At 47.3% G+C, this 18,999-nt stretch overlaps 1 protein-coding gene across 2 annotated transcripts in view; it reads left to right on the top strand.

Annotated features, from left to right (window-relative positions):
- Positions 1-18,999, top strand: part of LOC117366175 (peptide methionine sulfoxide reductase MsrA-like) — an 87,140-nt gene that overhangs the window by 58,234 nt on the left and 9,907 nt on the right. For both annotated transcript variants that reach the window (XM_033957352.1, XM_033957351.1), the window contains exon 5: positions 4,745-4,851. In XM_033957352.1, the coding sequence (XP_033813243.1) occupies positions 4,745-4,851 (107 nt within the window). The remainder of the gene's footprint in view (positions 1-4,744; positions 4,852-18,999) is intronic.

Here is an 18,999-nt window from a genome sequence, read left to right as displayed (position 1 = left end):
CAAGGGCTTTCAAAGAAGTGAGGAAGAAGGTCACTGAATACAGTTTAATAAAAATGGAAGGGTCTGTGCATTTCCACTTGTTTATTTTTATTTTTTTCTTGATGTGAGTTTATACCAAACGATGCCCTCTCTTTAACTGGTGGAATCCTATGATCCCCTCTCTCCATACCTTCCACCCACCCCAGCTGTATTGGTTGGGATATGATCTTGATTCCGCCACCTCCATAACACTTTTCCCCCTCCTCATTTCTGCTTTTATTTTGCTATCCATGCTGCGCTTTCTCTTAAACACCCTCCCCCACCTCTCGGTTACGCTCGGCTGCTAATGAGCAAGGGGTCCCTGGGAGGTAATTTTATGCAAATTAGCAGTGGCACAGAGACTCTCCAAAGGCACGTTTCAGCTCACACACAGTGGTGATTAGAAAGCATGTAGACAGACAGGAATATTAATTACCAAGCAAGGGGAGAAAGAGCGGGCAGGAGGTGACACGGTTGCAGAACATGACATTGGGTTTGTCACCTCTCCCGAATCAACCCAAATATACCTGCAGTGGGAACAAACCCGGACTGGATCATCCTGCTCTGGAGTGAGATGGCAATCTTAAATATTGCATCCGTTCTGGTTCAGATTCCTGGGTACAGATAATTATCCGAGGTGCTTTGGCTCCTACTGTGGACTCTACCCACGCAAAGAGGGGCGTGAGATTTTCCACAGAACAACAATTCCTACCCTCTTCCATTCTTAGACCGTGTTGACATTTATTGAACACCACGCCACTGTGGTTGTGCTGGTTGGGGGGATGGAGGGGTTGGCGCAGTGTATCTTTTCATCTGGGATGCAGCTCTATCCATTATTAACATCCCCTGTATTAAAAACACACCCAAAAAATGTAACACCCTCTCATCTTCAATATCAGCTGTTCGTTATCAGAAACAAATTATATGTCCAGGGCTTATTCCTAGGTGTTTATAAATTATAAATGTAGGTGTTTATTTTCTAGTTATTAGGAGTCCTTGGATGATAAAAGTGACCCCCTCCCAAACATTGCAGATATTAATGCAAAATTTGTCTCTTTTCCCTCACTGCTGATATGACTTCCTAACCCTTCGCCCCTTCTCTCCAAAAGAAAAAAGACAAACTCCACCTATGGGTATCAGTGTGTTTGAAAGATACAGGTTAGAGAATGACACGGGGACAAATTTGTCCCTGTCCCATCCCCACAAGTTTTGTCGCTGTCGCTGTCCCTGCCCCAGTTCTGTAAGCTCTGTCTTAACCGCACAAACCTCGAACACTTATGATTTTCAAGTGTTTGAGGCTTGTGCAGATGAGGACGGAGCTTAGGCATTGGTGGAATGAGGCATTATGACATCACAATCTGAGCTCTAGAATGTTGCTACATAGGATTTTCAAGTGTTTGAGGCTTGTGCAGATGAGGACGGAGCTTAGGCATTGGTGGAATGAGGCAATATGACATCACAATCTGAGCTCCAGAATGTTGCTACTTATGATTTTAAAGTGTTTGAGGCTTGTGCGGATGAGGACGGAGCTTAGGCATTGGTGGAATGAGGCATTATGACATCACAATTGGAGCTCTAGAATGTTGCTACTTAGGATTTATAGTGTTTGAGGCTTGTGCAGATGAGGGCGGAGCTTGCAGGAATGAGGCAGGAACAGGAAAAGAACTTGCTTGGACGGGAAAATGAGTTCCCGCGGGGACAGGGAAAAATTTGTCCCCGTGTCATTTTCTAATACAGGTACCAGTGTTAAGTACCTTATCCGGGTTGAATCAAATAAACACATGCACTTGAGAAGCATTCGACATAGAAAAAGCCCTGGAAGGGAGTGGAAGAGCCAGGGTAGGCAAGGGCCTAGGTGAAAGAGCATTAGGGGATGGTGATATTTTTCTACAGTTTAATACACCTTTATTCCCCCAAAAAAGTTTTTCTTTTTTTTTTTTGCAATAGGGTGTTTTATTCGTTTGTTTTTTATTAGTTAGGGCAAAATTCTCAAAACTTTAACGCCGTTGCTAAATTGTTTTCCGTCAGTTTAGCCTGCACGCATTTTAGCGGCGGATTATCAACACGGATTCTCTCTGTCTTTAGCGAGGTGTTTCTAGCAGTCTCCGGCAACGGCACGCAAATGGGCTCTTTAGCACTGAAACGAGCCCTCTGGTGGATTCTTAAAAATCGCCGAGTCATTTTCGAAGAGCGGCGTCGGCTTTTGGCGGCCAAAAACAGCGACTGGTCCAGGGGTGCCGTTACAGTGCCAGCACTTGTGTTTTGACTGGGGCTAATGAAAAAAAAAAAAGTGTATCTATATATTTTTAGTGGAGGGTGGTAAAATCACGCTTCTTTTGAGTTTTGGGGAGAGACGGGCATGTTTCATGCGCGCTTGTTAAAAGCCAACGTTTTTTCTTGAGCGCGTGTATGATACCCTTTGCCTTGTGTGTCTCTGGCTGTGGGTCTTGATTAAATTTTACATTAAAAACAAATGACCAGATTTACCTGAATTATGGTAGTTTGGGGGGAGAGAAAGGCCTGTTTTATGCACGATTGTAAAAAGTCGACGTTGCTTCTCCCCCTCCTCTCCCTTCCATATGTCCAATAGTGCAGCAGGAGAGTGTTGTTGTGTTTTTTTTTTTTGGGGGGGAAGGGGTTGGGCTCCTTATACAAAGGCGTGTTAGCGGTTTTAGCGAGTGCTAAAACGCCGCGTGCGCTAGCCGCAACCGCCTCCTTTTACGCAGGCGGTAATTTTTCAGCTAGCACGCACTATAGTGCGTGCTAAAAACGCTAGCACACCTTAGTAAAAGGAGCCCCTTGTTTTCTTACAGCGTTTTTCTGTGCAAATGTAGGACATCTTTGCTGCTGTCCTCCGATCTTACTCGCATGCGGGATTTTTTTTTAAAGAATGTCTCGGGTTTTTAGATTCGGTATCAAAACGGCTGCGATAGCAGACCGTCGCTTTTTAATGCGGGTTTTTTTAAAAATCCTGGCCTTAAAGGCTAAAATCAGAAGCCCTATGTATAGCACAGAGGGTAATTGAGAGCAACAGGAAGTCCACCCGATGGGCATGGGCGCTTTGGATTTAGGGAATATATTTCACCCTGTGCGACTTCAGGCATGGAGTTTCGGCGGAAACCGTGCTGCCAGTGTTAATGCCTAACCTACATAACTGCGTCTGAGAGAAAAAGGAATGATGTGACCCTGATTAACACTATTTATATGGCTCTATAATTCCTGCTACTGAACTGTAAAATTGTGGCATTGTATAATTTTAATTGCATTTTTCATTTTAATAATAGATCCATGTGGCATCAATCATCAACCCTTCTGCAGTAGTTCTGTTCCAGTGCTTTCCTGGCCTGTTTCTCAGTCAGGACCCTTCTCTCTCCTCTAATGCTTTCCTAGTGCCTTAGGCATGCAAGAAGATAATGTTAGATCGGGGTGGGCAACCCGGTCCTCGAGGGCCATACCCAGTTCGAGTTTTCAAAATTTCCACAATGAATAAGCATGAGATTGATTTGCATGTACCAGAGACATAGCCAAACCTTCAATTTTGGGGGGGAGGGGGGGGACCAGGAGTAGGGTTACCACACGTCCGGATTTTCCCGGATGGCTTTTCCAAAACCCGGCACTTTGTCCGGGTTTTGAAAAGCTGCTGGCAACGAGCGATGTCTGGACGGCACTCGTGCATGCACGGATGCAACACGGTGACATCATGCGCACGTGTGTGATGTCATCGTGTCATACCAGCGCATGCAGGAATGCCGGCCGACGTCGCTCGCTGCTCGTGTGGGTGGACGGGGTGGGGCGTGGGGTGAGCCTGAGGCAGAATGAGGTGGGGCCAGTTGGAACGGGGCAGGCATTGGGGCGGGGCCACGGGTTTGGATTTTCCATTTGGAAAATCTTGTAATCCTGCCCGGGGTGGACTTTGTGTGTGTGTGTGGGGGGGGGGGGGAACAATGCATTCCACCCCCTCCCCCGCACACACGCCCCATCTCCTTGTGCTACTTCCGTAATGTGGAAATCTGCGGCTTGCCTCCAACCTGCAGTCTTCAGGACTCCCTGAGCATGCGTGGCTCCTGCACTGCATTGAGCGGGTACGAGAAGCCCTAGTATCGGTGACAGCAGGCACGCCGCGGACTTCTGCATTCCAGACGCAGCGCAAAGAGGAGGGGAGCGGTTCCAGCATAGCATTCCTTAGACTGGCGGAGCTCCAGCATCCCTGCCAGCCATTTAAGAGGGTGCTGCAGGTTTGGAGGGGGCCTGAGCCCAAAGTGGGAAGGGCCAGGCCCCCCCAGATCCCTCTTCCTGCGGCTATGCCACTGGGCATGTACTGCTTCCATTTTTCTCATGCATATTCATTGTGGAAATCTTGAAACCCCAAACTGGGTGGTGCCCCTCAAGGACCCCAGTTGCCTACCCCTGAGTTAGATTGGAACATGGCAGCAAGGCAAGATCCAGGCCAGGTTCGCTACGGAAGAGTCTGTAAATACGACCATTTGCTGAGTCAATCGCCCTCCTCCTGAAGAACCCTGCAGTGTCCGAATCCTAGATTTACTGCTAGGTTATGTTGCCCTCATGTTCTCAGAGTCCTTGACAGTGGCTGTGTCATGAAGTGGCCTCTCTCTCCCTCATGTCTGCTATTGACCGCTTACTGACAGCGGTCAATAGACACCGAGGCTAGAACGTACTGCTCTGCAGAAACCCTGCGACTCTAACACCCTTCTTTTTGCCATCTTAGGCATGAAACAAGGCAAGGATATGGGCACCCAGTATCGCTCGGCCATCTTCACTTACGGCCCACAGCAGAAGGCATCAGCACAAAAATCCAAAGTAATCTTCCAGGAGGTGCGTTGAGAGTGGGTGACGAGGGGTTTCCTGGGGGACCTGCAGCAAAGTGACTGAGAGAGGAAGGAATACTCCCCCACTTAAGAGAATGCTTATCTGGTTATAGGATGTTTTGGGAGGAATCCACAGTATTTAATTTAGCAGCTCACGTATCTATCTAGTATTAGTTGCACGAGTAAATATTGGCTAGAATATTCACATTATAATAGGGTGGGTAACGCAAGGAATATGCTAATTAAGCCTTGTTTGGTTTCCAGAGGTTTCTTTTTCTTAATTAGTAAAGCAAACTTATTGTGCCCGAGGACACACAGCTGAGTATAAAACCACAGTCCCTGTCACGGAACATTTTTATGAAATCCAGAATTTTTACGTTTGTAATTTTTTTTTTTTTCCAAGGGGCTTACGGGGCTAGTTACTACCTATTCTCTGCTGTGAGGGCTGAAAGGCAGAAAGAAAGGAGAGAATTTTTAGGCTGGCAATCCAGTGTCAAGCTCTCCTCGCTCCCTTTAGCTTGCAGGCGCAAATTCCAGCTGCCGTTTCTTGTTGAAGACGACTTCACCCGCCTGCCTCTCCTTTCTCGGCTGAGATGTGTCTTTCAACAGTTATTGAGCTAATAACGGGGTCCTTTTATTAAGGCGTGCTAAATGCCAAGGTGTCCATAGAATAGGCCTTAGCATTTAGCGCTCGCTAAATCGGTTAGCACACCGATTTGTACTCATTTCAAGCAGCCCAGAAAAGATCCAGATGGATCGGAGCTTGAATGGAGCCAGGGATGCCTCAGTTGTACCGGAATCAGTGTCTTATAGCTAAAGCAGTTTAGTTGCGAGGTGGATCTAGTCTGTCAAAACTAAAACCTTACTGGTCACCCACAAAGTCTCCGCTATCCGAGCATCTATCCCTTTTGCACTGCACCCCCCACTTCCCCCCTCCCCGACTCCCTCTGCCTTCAAGATCCATCACAGATTAAAAACATGGTTTCCACGGTAACAGTCTCTCCATAGCAACTGACACCCGTAGGCCAAAGGTCAGCAGGGAAGGCAGGTGTGAGTACCGATATCAAGTCTGCCCCCTCTTAATACGGTGCACTCCCAGTAAACAACTGGCTGGGTAAAGGTCAGCAGTGGTCACCCACCACTCACAGGGCAGGACCGAAATTTAGCCGGTGCGGCTAGGAGCTGAGCTCACCAGTAAAGTGTTTCCAAACCTTGCTTGCCCAAGCGTCCACAAGGCCATCCCCATTAGAGAATGACACGGTGACAAAATTCGTCACCGTTCCCGTCCCCGCGGATAACCGCGGGAAACCATCTTCATGTCATTCTTTAAGGAGAGAGGGAAGAATCAGAGTATGAATGGCCACAACAACTGACCCACAAGCTTTGCTTTGAAGAATACTGGTATAGAAGGACTGAGGTTGAAACAGACACTACAGAATGACAGTCTCTGGTATCCAGAGCAGATATTGTGATGTCATAATGCCTCATTCCACCAGTGCCTAAGAGCCAATCACATCAGTGATGTCACAATGGCTTCATTATCCTTGGCTCACATAAGAATCAGAGTACGAATGGCCACAACCACTGACCTTCAAGCTTTGCTTTGAAGAATGCTGGTGTAGAAGGACTGAGGTTGAAACAGACACTACAGAATGACAGTCTCTGGTATCCAGAGCAGATGTTGTGATGTCATAATGCCTCATTCCACCAGTGCCTAACAACCAATCACATCAGTGATGTCACAATGGCTTCATTATCCTTGGCTCACATAAGAATCAGAGTATGAATGGCCACAACCACTGACCCGCAAGCTTTGCTTTGAAGAATGCTGGTGTAGAAGGACCGAGGTTGAAACAGACACTACAGAATGACAGTCTCTGGTATCCAGAGCAGATATTGTGATGTCATAATGCCTCATTCCATCAGTGCCTAAGAGCCAATCACATCAGTGATGTCACAATGGCTTCATTATCCTTGGCTCACATAAGAATCAGAGTATGAATGGCCACAACCACTGAGCCGCAAGCTTTGCTTTGAAGAATGCTGGTGTAGAAGGACTGAGGTTGAAACAGACACTACAGAATGACAGTCTCTGGTATCCAGAGCAGATATTGTGATGTCATAATGCCTCATTCCACCAGTGCCTAAGAGCCAATCACATCAGTGATGTCACAATGGCTTCATTATCCTTGGCTCACATAAGAATCAGAGTATGAATGGCCACAACCACTGACCCGCAAACTTTGCTTTGAAGAATGCTGGTGTAGAAGGACTGAGGTTGAAATAGACACTTGAAAATGAAATGGGATTATTTCCCGCGGGAACAGGAACGGTGATGAATTTTGTCACCGTGTCATTCTCTAATCCCCACTTCCCTCATGAGAGGGTGCCTGACGTGCTCTAGGCCAGTGTTTCTCAATTCGACCCTGGAGCACCCCCTTGCCAGTCAGGTTTTCAGGATATCCACAATGAATATCCATCAACTTGATTTACCTACCCTGCCTCCGTTGTATGCAAATTTCTTTCATGCATATTCATTGCGGATACCCTGAAAACCTGACTGGCAAGTGGGGTGCTCCAGGGCCGAGTTGAGAAACACTGCTGTAGGCCCGTCCCTAGCAGGAGGTACATATTCAGAGCCTGTTTTCGTACCTTTTTTGAGAGGTTTTCGTCAGCTGTCTCGGCGTCTGCACGGACACAAAGCTGAATGGCGATAGGGTAGAGGAGGATCACAGGGCTGGGATAGCCGGAAAACGTAAAACATTTCTATTTGTATTTATTTATGCCCCACCTTTCCCAAGGCGGGTCACAATAAAGTACATACATAAACAGAATCACATACATGATGATAATGTAAAGCCTCCTACAATTCCAAAGAGCCTACCAGCGCCTCGCATCAAAAACCTAAAAATCCAAGTCCCATATTTCATCTTACAGAAGAGGTGTTTCTTCAACATTTTCTTTAAAACTACTCAAACTTGTTTGCTGTGATAACTATCCCGGAAGTCTATTCCACTCCTGAGGACCCTTCCCTCTCCCAAAGGTGTAAAATACAAGTGCTTGTTTAACTCAGTACCCACCTCCTCAACACCAAGACCCGGAATGATCATGCAACAATTATCAGACAGAACCTATCTACTCAAAAAGATATAAACGGCGGAGTTGGTCCAGGAGAAGGCTATTAAAATGGTGCTTGGTCTTTGTCATGAGGCGTATAGGGACAGACTTAAAGATCTCAATACATATATTTTGGAGGAAAGGTGGGAGAGGGGAGATATGTTAGAAGCGTTTAAATACCTACATGGTGTAAATACGCATGAGTCGAGTCTCTTTCATTTGAAGGAAGCTCTGGAATGAGAGGGCATAGGATGAAGTTAAGAGGTGACAGGCTCCGGAGTAATCTAAGGAAATACTTTTTTTTTTACAGTAAAGATAGTAGATGTCTCCTGGTAGAAAGTGTAGGACGGGCATGTGGGATCTCTTAGGGAGAGGAGGAGATAGTGGACGCTGTGGATGGGCAGACTGGATGGGCCACTTGGCCTTTATCTGCCATCATATTTCTAAGTTTCTACCCCAGATTCCGAAAGAAACTGAAGTCTTTCCTTTTTGAGAACATATACTCCATTGATACTTAACAACTATGCTCTTCCAAAGCAACCTACGCAGCGTTTGACTTTTCCAGAAACCACAAGAGCTCCCTCCGCAAACTCTAAATAACATAATCGCACCAATCTGCCTGTATGTAACTCTACTGTATTGGGAATAAACAAAACAAAAACTGCAGATGTGTACAACAAAGTAGGTAAAATTTATTGTGACAACCAAATTATATATTAAAACCTTTTTACCAAACAAGGGACCCAACACGGTCCGTGTTTCGGACAACCTTCATCAGGGGTCCATGGTAGAAAAAGGAAAAAAACATGTGTCACAAAAAATGTTGAAAAATACAGTAAAACCAAACCAATAATGTGTCGCGCCGAGAGTCACTAAATGAAGTAGGTATCTCGGCGCGACACATTATTTGTTTGGTTTTACTGTATTTTTCAACATTTTTTGTGACACATGTTTTTTTCCTTTTTCTACCATGGACCCCTGATGAAGGTTGTCCGAAACACAGACCGTGTTGGGTCCCTTGTTTGGTAAAAAGGTTTTAATATATAATTTGGTTGTCACAATAAATTTTGCCTACTTCGTTGTACACATCTGCAGTTTTTGTTTTGTTTGTTCCTGATTGGTTTTCTCACTGCAGACAAGGTTGGACTCCTTTTCCTTTTGGTTTTGTTACTCTACTGTATTGTACTTCAAACTGCTGTACTGAAATTCTAATGAGAGCTCAATTTTCCCTTCTATTGATTGATTACCGGTACTAGTCTTCGATTTATATACCTGGTCATCTCCCAACCAACAGAGCTTGACTCGGTTTACAAGTAATTAAAGACCAGCAAAAAAACCAAAAATCTCCTATCTCTGGTACCTACCTCATAGCATACTGTTTAATTTATATTTCATTGTGGCAACTCCTAAATGTAATGTAAACGTCTTGATTTGTAAGTCATCGTGAACCTAGATAGGCATAGAAACATAGAAACATAGAAATAGACGGCAGATAAGGGCCACGGCCCATCTAGTCTGCTCATCCCAATGACCCTCCCCTACCTTTCTCTGTGAATAGATCCCATGTGCCGATCCCATTTGGCCTTAAAATCAGGCACGCTGCTGGCCTCAATCACCTGAAGTGAAAGACTATTCCAGCGATCAACCACCCTTTCAGTGAAAAATAATTTCCTGGTGTCCCCGTGCAGTTTCCCTCCCCTGATTTTCCACGGATGCCCCCTTGTTGCCGTGGGACCCTTGAAAAAGAAGATATCTTCTTCCACCTTGATGCGGCCCGTGAGATACTTGAATGTCTCGATCTTGTCACCCCTCTCTCTGCATTCCTCGAGTGAGTACAGCTGCAATTTATCCAGCGACTCAGAAATTGAAGATGAGATTGGAAGAGGATTAGGGAGGCAGAGATGCCAAGTTGCCCAGTTCCAAGCTGGAGCTTTTGAGATAGTCTTAGATTTCTGACCACCCCACCCTGGTGCATTATGGGACTTGTAGCATTGATTTCAGTGGGCAGGATCAGGCACTACAAATCCCACACTGCTTTGGGGTGTAAATTCTAAATCAGGATTGACCATAAAAATTCTCTAGCCTGGAACTGGGTAACTTGGTATGGTGTAGAAGGGCACAGAACTCATGTACCCAGTACATAGGGTTTCCAGATGTCTAGATTTGAAAAGCTTCCTCGAAATAACATCGCAGATGCCACGTGATGACATCATGTGTGCGTGACATTATCACGTCGCATCCACACATGCATGGTTGCCTTCCTGCCCAATGAAAGCAGGCAGCGGGGGTGGGGTGTAATGGGGCAGGGCTAGGGCGGGTTTGGAGGTGGGACTGGGGTGTAACGGGGTGGGGATAGGTGAGGGAGGGAGGGAGGGACGTCACACCTGGCTCCAGATTTTCAGATCTGGCCCTGGTTTTACCTCACTGCATGCAGAGATTCGTAACTTGTTTTTTGGCCTTAGAAATCAGAACTACAAGTCTCTGCATGCAACGTGATAAAACCAGGACTGGATGAACTGGTCAGGCAAATCTGGAGCCAGCGGAGAGCGGTGGACTCAGAGCACCCTGTCACATACATGTGGCCTAGATGTATGGGGAGAAGAGGTTAAGGTAGAGCTCCCCAAACTTTGCGCCTGGTCCCCATGTGGGGTCAGAAAGCCTAAGTTTGGGGTCACAACGTAGGTATATCAATTATTTTGTATTTCCAGGGGGAGGGGAGTCACACAATTTCATTTTTCTGCAATCATTGAGTTAAGGGAAATTCCAGGTTTATATGCAAAATCTATCTGCCACTGTTGTCTGGTTCTCTCTTTTTCTTCTTCCTCTTCCTTTTCTTTTCGTTTTTTACCACCTTCCTTTTTCTCCTATTCTCTCCCCACATTGCTTCCCCCTTTCTCTAGCTTGGTTGCTTTGTTCTGGTCTTCTCTCCTTCCCTTTCTTTCTCCCACTTCTACTCCTCCCCCGCTTTCCCTATTCCTTCGCTCCCCCTCTTTCTCCCTCTCTCCCACGTCCTCCCCCCATTTCTCTTTCTTTGCTCTGTAGTGTTCCACCTTTCTCTCCCTCCTTCTGACTTTCAGCCCCATTGGAGGTTGTGGATAATTAGCCACGACTCCTTATCAGCTGCACTCCATACAGCAGCCTCTGAACGGGATAGAGTGTTGGGGAGGGGGCTGTCTCGCGGCATTGTTCTGAATCGTTTGCCAGCCATGGAGTCTAAGTAGGATCTGAGCCTCCAAATGGCTCTTATAGCAGCATGATGACAGCTCCCACCCCCATCAAAAACTAACACATCTCTGTCCAGCACCACACTCATGGGGAACCTTCGACATTTCACAGTTTGTCGTACTCCATCATTCGAGTAACATAGTAAACGTCGGCATGATCTATCCAGCGGTGACCAAAGTTTCACTTCTCCATAATTAAATAGTGGTATATATAATCTCTCTCTTTCCGTGCCAATGATTGGTGCACAGACCGTAGAAGTCCGCCCCGCACTGGTCCTACTTCCCAGCTACTGGAGTTGCTCAGGAAGTCCACCTTGATCCTGATCTGCCCAGCATTGGTCTTACGTCCCAACTAGAGAGTTGCGCGGGGACAGAAATCCCATCCATCCCCGCCCATCCTCGCCAGGATCCTCTCCGTCCCCACCCGTCCCTGCCAGAATCCTCTCCGTCCCCGCCCATCCCCGCCAGGATCCTCTCCATCCCCACCCGTCCCTGCCAGGATCCTCTCCGTCCCCACCCGTCCCTGCCAGGATCCTCTCCGTCCCCACCCATCCCCATCAGGATTCTCTCCGTCCCCACCCGTCCCTGCCAGGATCCTCTCCGTCCCCACCCGTCCCTGCCAGGATCCTCTCCGACCCACCCGTCCCCATCAGAATCCTCTCCGTCCCCGCCCATCCCCGCCAGGATCCTCTCCATCCCCACCCGTCCCTGCCAGGATCCTCTCTGTCCCCACCCGTCCCTGCCAGGATCCTCTCCGTCCCCACCCATCCCCATCAGGATTCTCTCCGTCCCCACCCGTCCCCGCCAGGATCCTCTCCGTCCCCACCCGTCCCTGCCAGGATCCTCTCCGACCCACCCGTCCCCATCAGGATCCTCTCCGTCCCCACCCGTCCCTGCCAGGATCCTCTCCGTCCCCACCCGTCCCTGCCAGGATCCTCTCCGACCCACCCGTCCCCATCAGGATCCTCTCCGTCCCCACCCGTCCCTGCCAGGATCCTCTCCGTCCCCACCCGTCCCTGCCAGGATCCTCTCCGTCCCCACCCGCCCCATCAGGATCCTCTCTGTCCCCACCCATCCCCGCCAAGATCCTCTCCGTCCCCACCCATCCCCGCAAGGAATTACCTCCATCCCGCCCGTCCCCTTAAAAAGCAGCAATTAATTCTGAAAGGATCATCAATTCCACAGTTTCTTTTGTGTTTGCGCTGCTGTTTTCTTTGTGGAATGCCTTTGGTGGAACCCTTTTGTGGTTTTCTGTTCAGGTAATTAACGTATAAACCCCCTCTTTTACTAAGGCTCCAATAAATGACTCCTGACGCAGGCAATTTGCTGAAACTCAGTCCGTGTTTGGTCCTTAATAAATGTGCTTCCTTTACTCCTTCTTGTGGCCCACAGTGCTTTTTTTAAGGGGGGGGGGAGAGGCTGTGCTTTTGTACTGCATTGCTGATTCCCTCTGCTGGTTGATTTTTCTATTTGCAACGTCATCGTTGCGCTTTTAACCTTTAGCGCAATGTCTGGTTTTCTCGCGTCAAGCTCTTCGCCAGTTGGAACAGTCATGTCCCGCGTGATCACAACTTCTCTGCTCACCTCAGTTTTTGTAGACGTATTTCCGTCTCGATTACGTACCTCACAGTTTCCACGTTTTGGGGAGCAACGTAAGGAGAAGCACTCTTTCATTCCGTACTGCAGAACCTGCTAAACCTGTCTGTCCTTCCCATTGCCCCTTTCTCTTGGTTCTCTCCCCCTGTCCTGCACGTTCTTCTCTTTCCTGTTTAGCGATTGTTCATCCTTCGCTTCCAAAATGCCATCTGGACCTTCGATCTCTGTTCCCAGGTATGTGGCCTTGCATTCTTTTCCCATTAAAATGTAATTGCCAATCCCTTGATCTTTCATCAGCTTTTAAAAAGTGTTTTTTCATATTTTCTGTCCACCCTGCGTAGCACATTTTCCCGTCATCTGCAAACGGAGTAGCCTAGCAGATAACAGCAGAAAAAGACCAAGATGTCTGCCAGGCCAGTGCCTGCGGGTTAGTTTCTGGTTTTATTTTAGAGGGGCTTTACCTGCTGCGCAGTTCAGGTTACTCTCCCTGCTGTTTCTTAGAATAATCGCAACAGTCATTTCACAACTGCTTTGAGTTGAGATGCGCCATACTTGGTCTTCATTATCTTCCCCCCCCCAATGTTTATCTTGCTCCTTTTTGAATTCCAGCATGGCTCTTGCAGAGGGCATTCCAGGCACCCACCACTTTTTCAGTGAAGAAAGATGTCCTGAGGTTGTTTTGATCCCACCCCTTCGTAGCCCTCATATTATGTTGGCGCAGTGGTTAGAGCTCACCTTGAGGTTGTGGGTAGAGAAGGACATGATGGCAAAATTCATCACCGTTCCTGTCCCAGCGGATAACTGTGGGAAACCAACCCAATGTCATTTTTTAAGGAGAGAGGGAAGAATCGGAGTACGAATGGGCCTAGCCACTGACCTTCAAGCCTTGGATTGAAGAATGCTGGTGTAGCAGGACTGAGGTTGAGATAGACACTAAAGGATGACAGTCTCTGGTATCCAGAGCAGATATTGTGATGTCATAATGCCTCATTCCACCAATGCCTAAGAGCCAACCTCATCAGTGAGGTTCCTTATCCTATACTTGGCTCACATAAGAATCAGAGTACAAATGGGCTCAGCCAGTGACCCTCAAGCCTTGCATTGAAGAATGCTGGTGTAGAAGGACTGAGGTTGAGATAGACACTAGAGAATGACACGGGATTGTTTCTCACGGTTATCTGCAGGAATGGTGATGAATTTTGTCACCATGTCATTCTCTAGTTGCGAGTTCAAATCCCATGCTGTTCCTTGTGACCCTCGGCAAGTCACTTAATTTTCCTTTGCCCCAGGTAAATTAGATAAAGTGTGAGCCCACCAGGATAGAAAAGGAAAAATGCCTGAGTATCTGAATTTAAACTACTTAGGCTATAACATAGAAAATGACGGCAGAAAAGTCTGCCCACCCTAATGACCCACCCTCATAACTTCACCCAGCTAGAGATCCCACATGCGTATCCCATTTTTTCTTAAAGTCTGGCACGCTACTGGCCTTAATCACCTGCAGTGGAAGTTCATTCCAATGATCGACCACCCTTTCGGTGAAGAAATACTCCCTGGTGTCACCATGAAATTGCCCGCCCCTGATTCTCAGCGGATGCCCTCTTGTGGTCGAGGGTCCTTTAAGAAAGAAGATATCGTCTTCCACCTCGATACGGCCCATGATATATTTAAACGTCTCAATCATGTCCCCCTCTCTCTACGTTCCTCGAGTGAGTATAGCTGCAATTTATTCAGTCTTTCCTCATATGGGAGATTCTTGAGCCCCGAGACCATTCGTTGAACCGACTCAATTCTCAGCACATCTTTTTGATAATGTGGCCTCCAGAATTGTACACAATATTCCAGATGAGGTCTCACCATGGATCTGCACAAAGGCATTATGACTTCCGGCTTCCGGCTGACGAAACTTCTACGGATACAACCCATCATTTGTCTAGCCTTGGATGAAGCTTTCTCCGCTTGATTGGCAGTTTTCATGTCTTCACTAATGATCACTCCTAAGTCACGTTCTGCTTTAGTCCTAGATAACTAAAATTCTGTATCATATCTACTCTCCGTTTCCCCTAAATTTTTTCAAATGGTCCTTATAAAGGTTCCGAAGAGACTGGACTTAGCACCGATCTTTATTATTCTCCGTGGCTCTCTTTCCCAGAGCAGGCCCCACTGACCACCAGCCTCTGCCTCCTCTTGCTTAATCAGCTACTCAGCCGGTGTAATAATTCCTAAGTTGCTCCCGCTTTCCGTCTGGCCAGCAGGCTCCCCCGGCCCTCTAGGTGTCGGAGGTTTTACCGATACATCTGTTGCAAGTCCCTGATTCAGCGCTATGATCGCCTCATCAAAGAAATTGATCACGTTGATTAGGCATTACGATTCCAGGGGAGCGGAGAGCAGCGCTTCAGCTTGTTTACAGGACACACACGGCCTTAAGCCCTGCATTGTTATAATAAGATGGGAATGTTTTGACAGATACCGAGCTCAGAGAAATCTTCCAAGTCCCGCACTCAGGTGAATGGAGGCCACAGTGGGAGGGGGCAAGACAGTACGGGGTGCCCACGAAAACACTCCTTGATTTTAAATGGATACAAAATCAAAACTGATTAGAATATGTTCTGAAATAAGATGACAGCAAATACAAGTCGCAAAAAGCACAGTTAGCAAACCTTACACAGTCGCTTGAACTTTCACCCTTATAAGCTGCAATTGGTGCAGAAGTTACAACTAGAGTATGACACGGTGACAAAATTCATCACCATTCCCGTCCCCGTGGATAACCGCGGGAAACCATCTTCATGTCATTCTTTAAAGAGAGAGGGAAGAATCAGAGTATGAATGGCCACAACCACTGACCCTCAAGCTTTGCTTTGAAGAATGCTGGTGTAGAAGGACTGAGGCTGAAACAGACACTATAGAATGACAGTCTCTGGTATCCAGAGCAGATATTATGATGTCATAATGTCTCATTCCACCAGTGCCTAAGAGCCAATCACATCAGTGATGTCACAATGGCTTCATTATCCTTGGCTCACATAAGAATCAGAGTATGAATGGCCACAACCACTGACCCGCAAGCTTTGCTTTGAAGAATGCTGGTGTAGAAGGACTGAGGCTGAAACAGACACTATAGAATGACAGTCTCTGGTATCCAGAGCAGATATTATGATGTCATAATGTCTCATTCCACCAGTGCCTAAGAGCCAATCACATCAGTGATGTCACAATGGCTTCATTATCCTTGGCTCACATAAGAATCAGAGTATGAATGGCCACAACCACTGACCCGCAAGCTTTGCTTTGAAGAATGCTGGTGTAGAAGGACTGAGGATGAAATAGACACTAGAATATGACATGGGATTATTTCCCGCGGTTATCCGCGGGGACGGGAACGGTGATGAATTTTGTCACCGTGCCATTCTCTAGTTACAACCTTCACACCATGCAATGCGGCAAAATGACCAGGCGTTCCTCAAGTGGCCCCAGAGATCACCGGACAATACTGTTTGTGACTTTTTGCTTTGGGGGTACGTGAAAGACAGAATGTCTTCACCCAGAGAGTGGTAGAAAGCTGGAACGCTCTTCCGGAGTCTGTCGTAGGGGAAAACAATCCCTCCAGGGATTCAAGACAAAGTTGGACAAGTTCCTGCTGAACTGGAAAGTACGCAGGTGAGGCTGGGCTCATTTAGAGCGCTGGTCTTTGGCCTGGGGGCCGCCGCGGAAGCGGACTGCTGGGCACGATGGACCCAGCACTGGCAATTCTTATGTCCTCCACTACCCGCAACTATGGTTGATCTGCAGGAACGCATCGCTGAAGCTATACACGCGATCGCGCTGGATATGCTTCAGAGAGTCTGGTCCGAGCTTGAGTATCGCATCGTATGCTTGCCGAGTGACAGGAGGAGCGCACATCGAGTGTATGTAATCAACAGATACCATATGAAACTTTGTGAGTTGATGAAAAGGTGAAGGAACCTTCCAATAAATTTTGGTTTTTTTTAACCATTTAAAATCAAGGAGTGTTTTTGTGGGCAACCTGTATTTGAACGGAGTGCAAAGATCACAGTCGGGACAGAGTGTCTTCATACCTGCTGTCCCGAATGCACACGTCAGAAAAATCGGTGCAGGGAGGCTGTGCACAAGAGAAACAGTCGTCATTTTTGCCTGCGTCTTTCTGTTTTTGTAGCTTAAGTTTGAAACGGTTTGGATTTATGTTAAGCGAGTGCTTAGTATTGATTTTTTGGATCTTTTCCAGATAAGCCCCGCCACTAATGGAAAAAGTGGACGCGCAGAAAGTTAAGCCCTGCCACCTTTTGCCAGAGCACGCAACCTTAACCAGTGAAGCTCTCAGCACAACGGCCCCACAACGCGGCGCGATGTGTATAAAATAAAGTGGGGGGGGTTCCACCCCATACCCCCCCGTCGGAGCACCCAAAAAAGATTATAAAAAAGAGGATATGAAACTTAACATTATAAAAAAATAGGATAAACTATCGACCATTTTTTAAGGGCTCCGATGGGGGGGGGGCGTGGCATTTACTTTCTACAGATCGCACCTCTTTTTAATAATTTTTTTGGGTGGCGGGGGTTAACTTTTTGGCGGGGCTTATCTGGAAAAGATGTGATTTTTTTTTTGGGGGGGGGGGGGCAAGATGCAAAGGAATTTAATTGGACAGTTAAATCACGCCGGGTAGCTCAGGAGCTGATATTCTCGTAGCGCTTTATGGGACAGCGCCGCCGAAAATAGGCTCTGACCAACAGTGTACGTGCCAGGTGGTGCTGGAGCCGTCTGGACCAAAGCCCGGGAGTTACGGGGCCATCGAAAATATTCGGCGCCGCCGCCTGCACCCGCACCGCTAACTGGGCATCTAGGATCGCACAAAAGCCAGTCCTAAGTTGTCCCGATTTCCTGCGCAGGCGTAAACGCTGAGCATCAGCCACACTCTGTTGAGCGTCTGGGTCTAATTGAACCAGAAACGATCAACGTTTAAAGAAATGCCGCCGCGGCGGGGTGATTATTAACGCATTTACATTTTTCAAGCCCGAACACCTAATCAGTCTATGCGAGAACGGACTAAAAACAGAGATTGCGTTGGTGGGAACCGAGGCCTGATGGGTTTCTGCTTAAGAGGCAGGAGAAGCAGTTAACGAGGACGTCCTCCCGTTTAGAGAAATGCCTTAGGTCGAGTGTCGGCCGCACCCTAGGAGGATGGAGATGAGGGTGTAGAGCTTTTATGGAGGGACCGTGCCAAGGGGTCATTTCATTAGAAGCGAATTCAGATTAAATCAGCTTGCAGAGTTCATCATATATTACAGACGGACTCTTCAGATATTCTGGTTTTGCTTTTTTTCAAAGAAAATTTTTTTTTAAAAATTAAATTGAATCAAGTTGGGCAGACTGGATGGACCATTCGGGTCTTTATCTGCCGTCATCTACTATGTTGCTATGCTTCTTCCACCAGATTATCTGGTACTTTATTACTACATTTTCCACAGATTAGAGGAGTACGGTACAAACGACAGCTCGCTTACGCTGCCATGACCGTGTGGAATAATCTACCTGTTCATATTAGGTTTCGTCAAAATTTGAAAACTTTTTTAAGGCGGGTCTTTGACTATGGCGTTCATGCTAAATGTTAACGCGTCCGTAGAATATAATGGGCGCTTTAGCATTTAGAGCGTGCTAAACCGGCTAGCGCACCTTAGTCATTTAAACATCAGCAGTTCAGGCAACTTCCCAGGGTGCCAGATGTTGAAGGCACCAAAGGCCGAAGCCAAACAAGAGCCTGGTTCTGCTCATTCTCCCGTCCTGTCTGTGCTCCAGGACCTTCAATCTGGCCTTGCTTCCATCTTCTGTGCAACACGGAAGCAATTTCCTCCGGTCATAAGATTCCCGCCGTGACCCTGCATCATACCGTCTGGACGGCCATCTGCTCCTGCAGTGCTGGGATAAGAGTGTGATCTTTGCGTGGAAAGACCCTCCAGCTCAACCTCGTTAGAAGAGGCAGATCCTCCGCCTTCCCTACATCGAGTGTTTCCATGAGCCTCAATGGTATTTTCCTCAAATATAACAGCCAGAGCCACTGAAGCACTCAAATTCAGAATATAAGAAATGCCATACTGGGACAGACCGAAGGTCCATCAATCCCAGTATCCTGCATCCAACAGTGGCCAACCCAGGTCCCAAGTACCAAACAGAAACCCAAATAATAGCAGCGTTCCAGAGC

This window comes from Geotrypetes seraphini, chromosome 8 (genome assembly GCF_902459505.1).
Source record: "Geotrypetes seraphini chromosome 8, aGeoSer1.1, whole genome shotgun sequence".
Classification (NCBI taxonomy): domain Eukaryota; kingdom Metazoa; phylum Chordata; class Amphibia; order Gymnophiona; family Dermophiidae; genus Geotrypetes; species Geotrypetes seraphini.
This window is presented reverse-complemented; position numbering and strand designations above follow the sequence as displayed.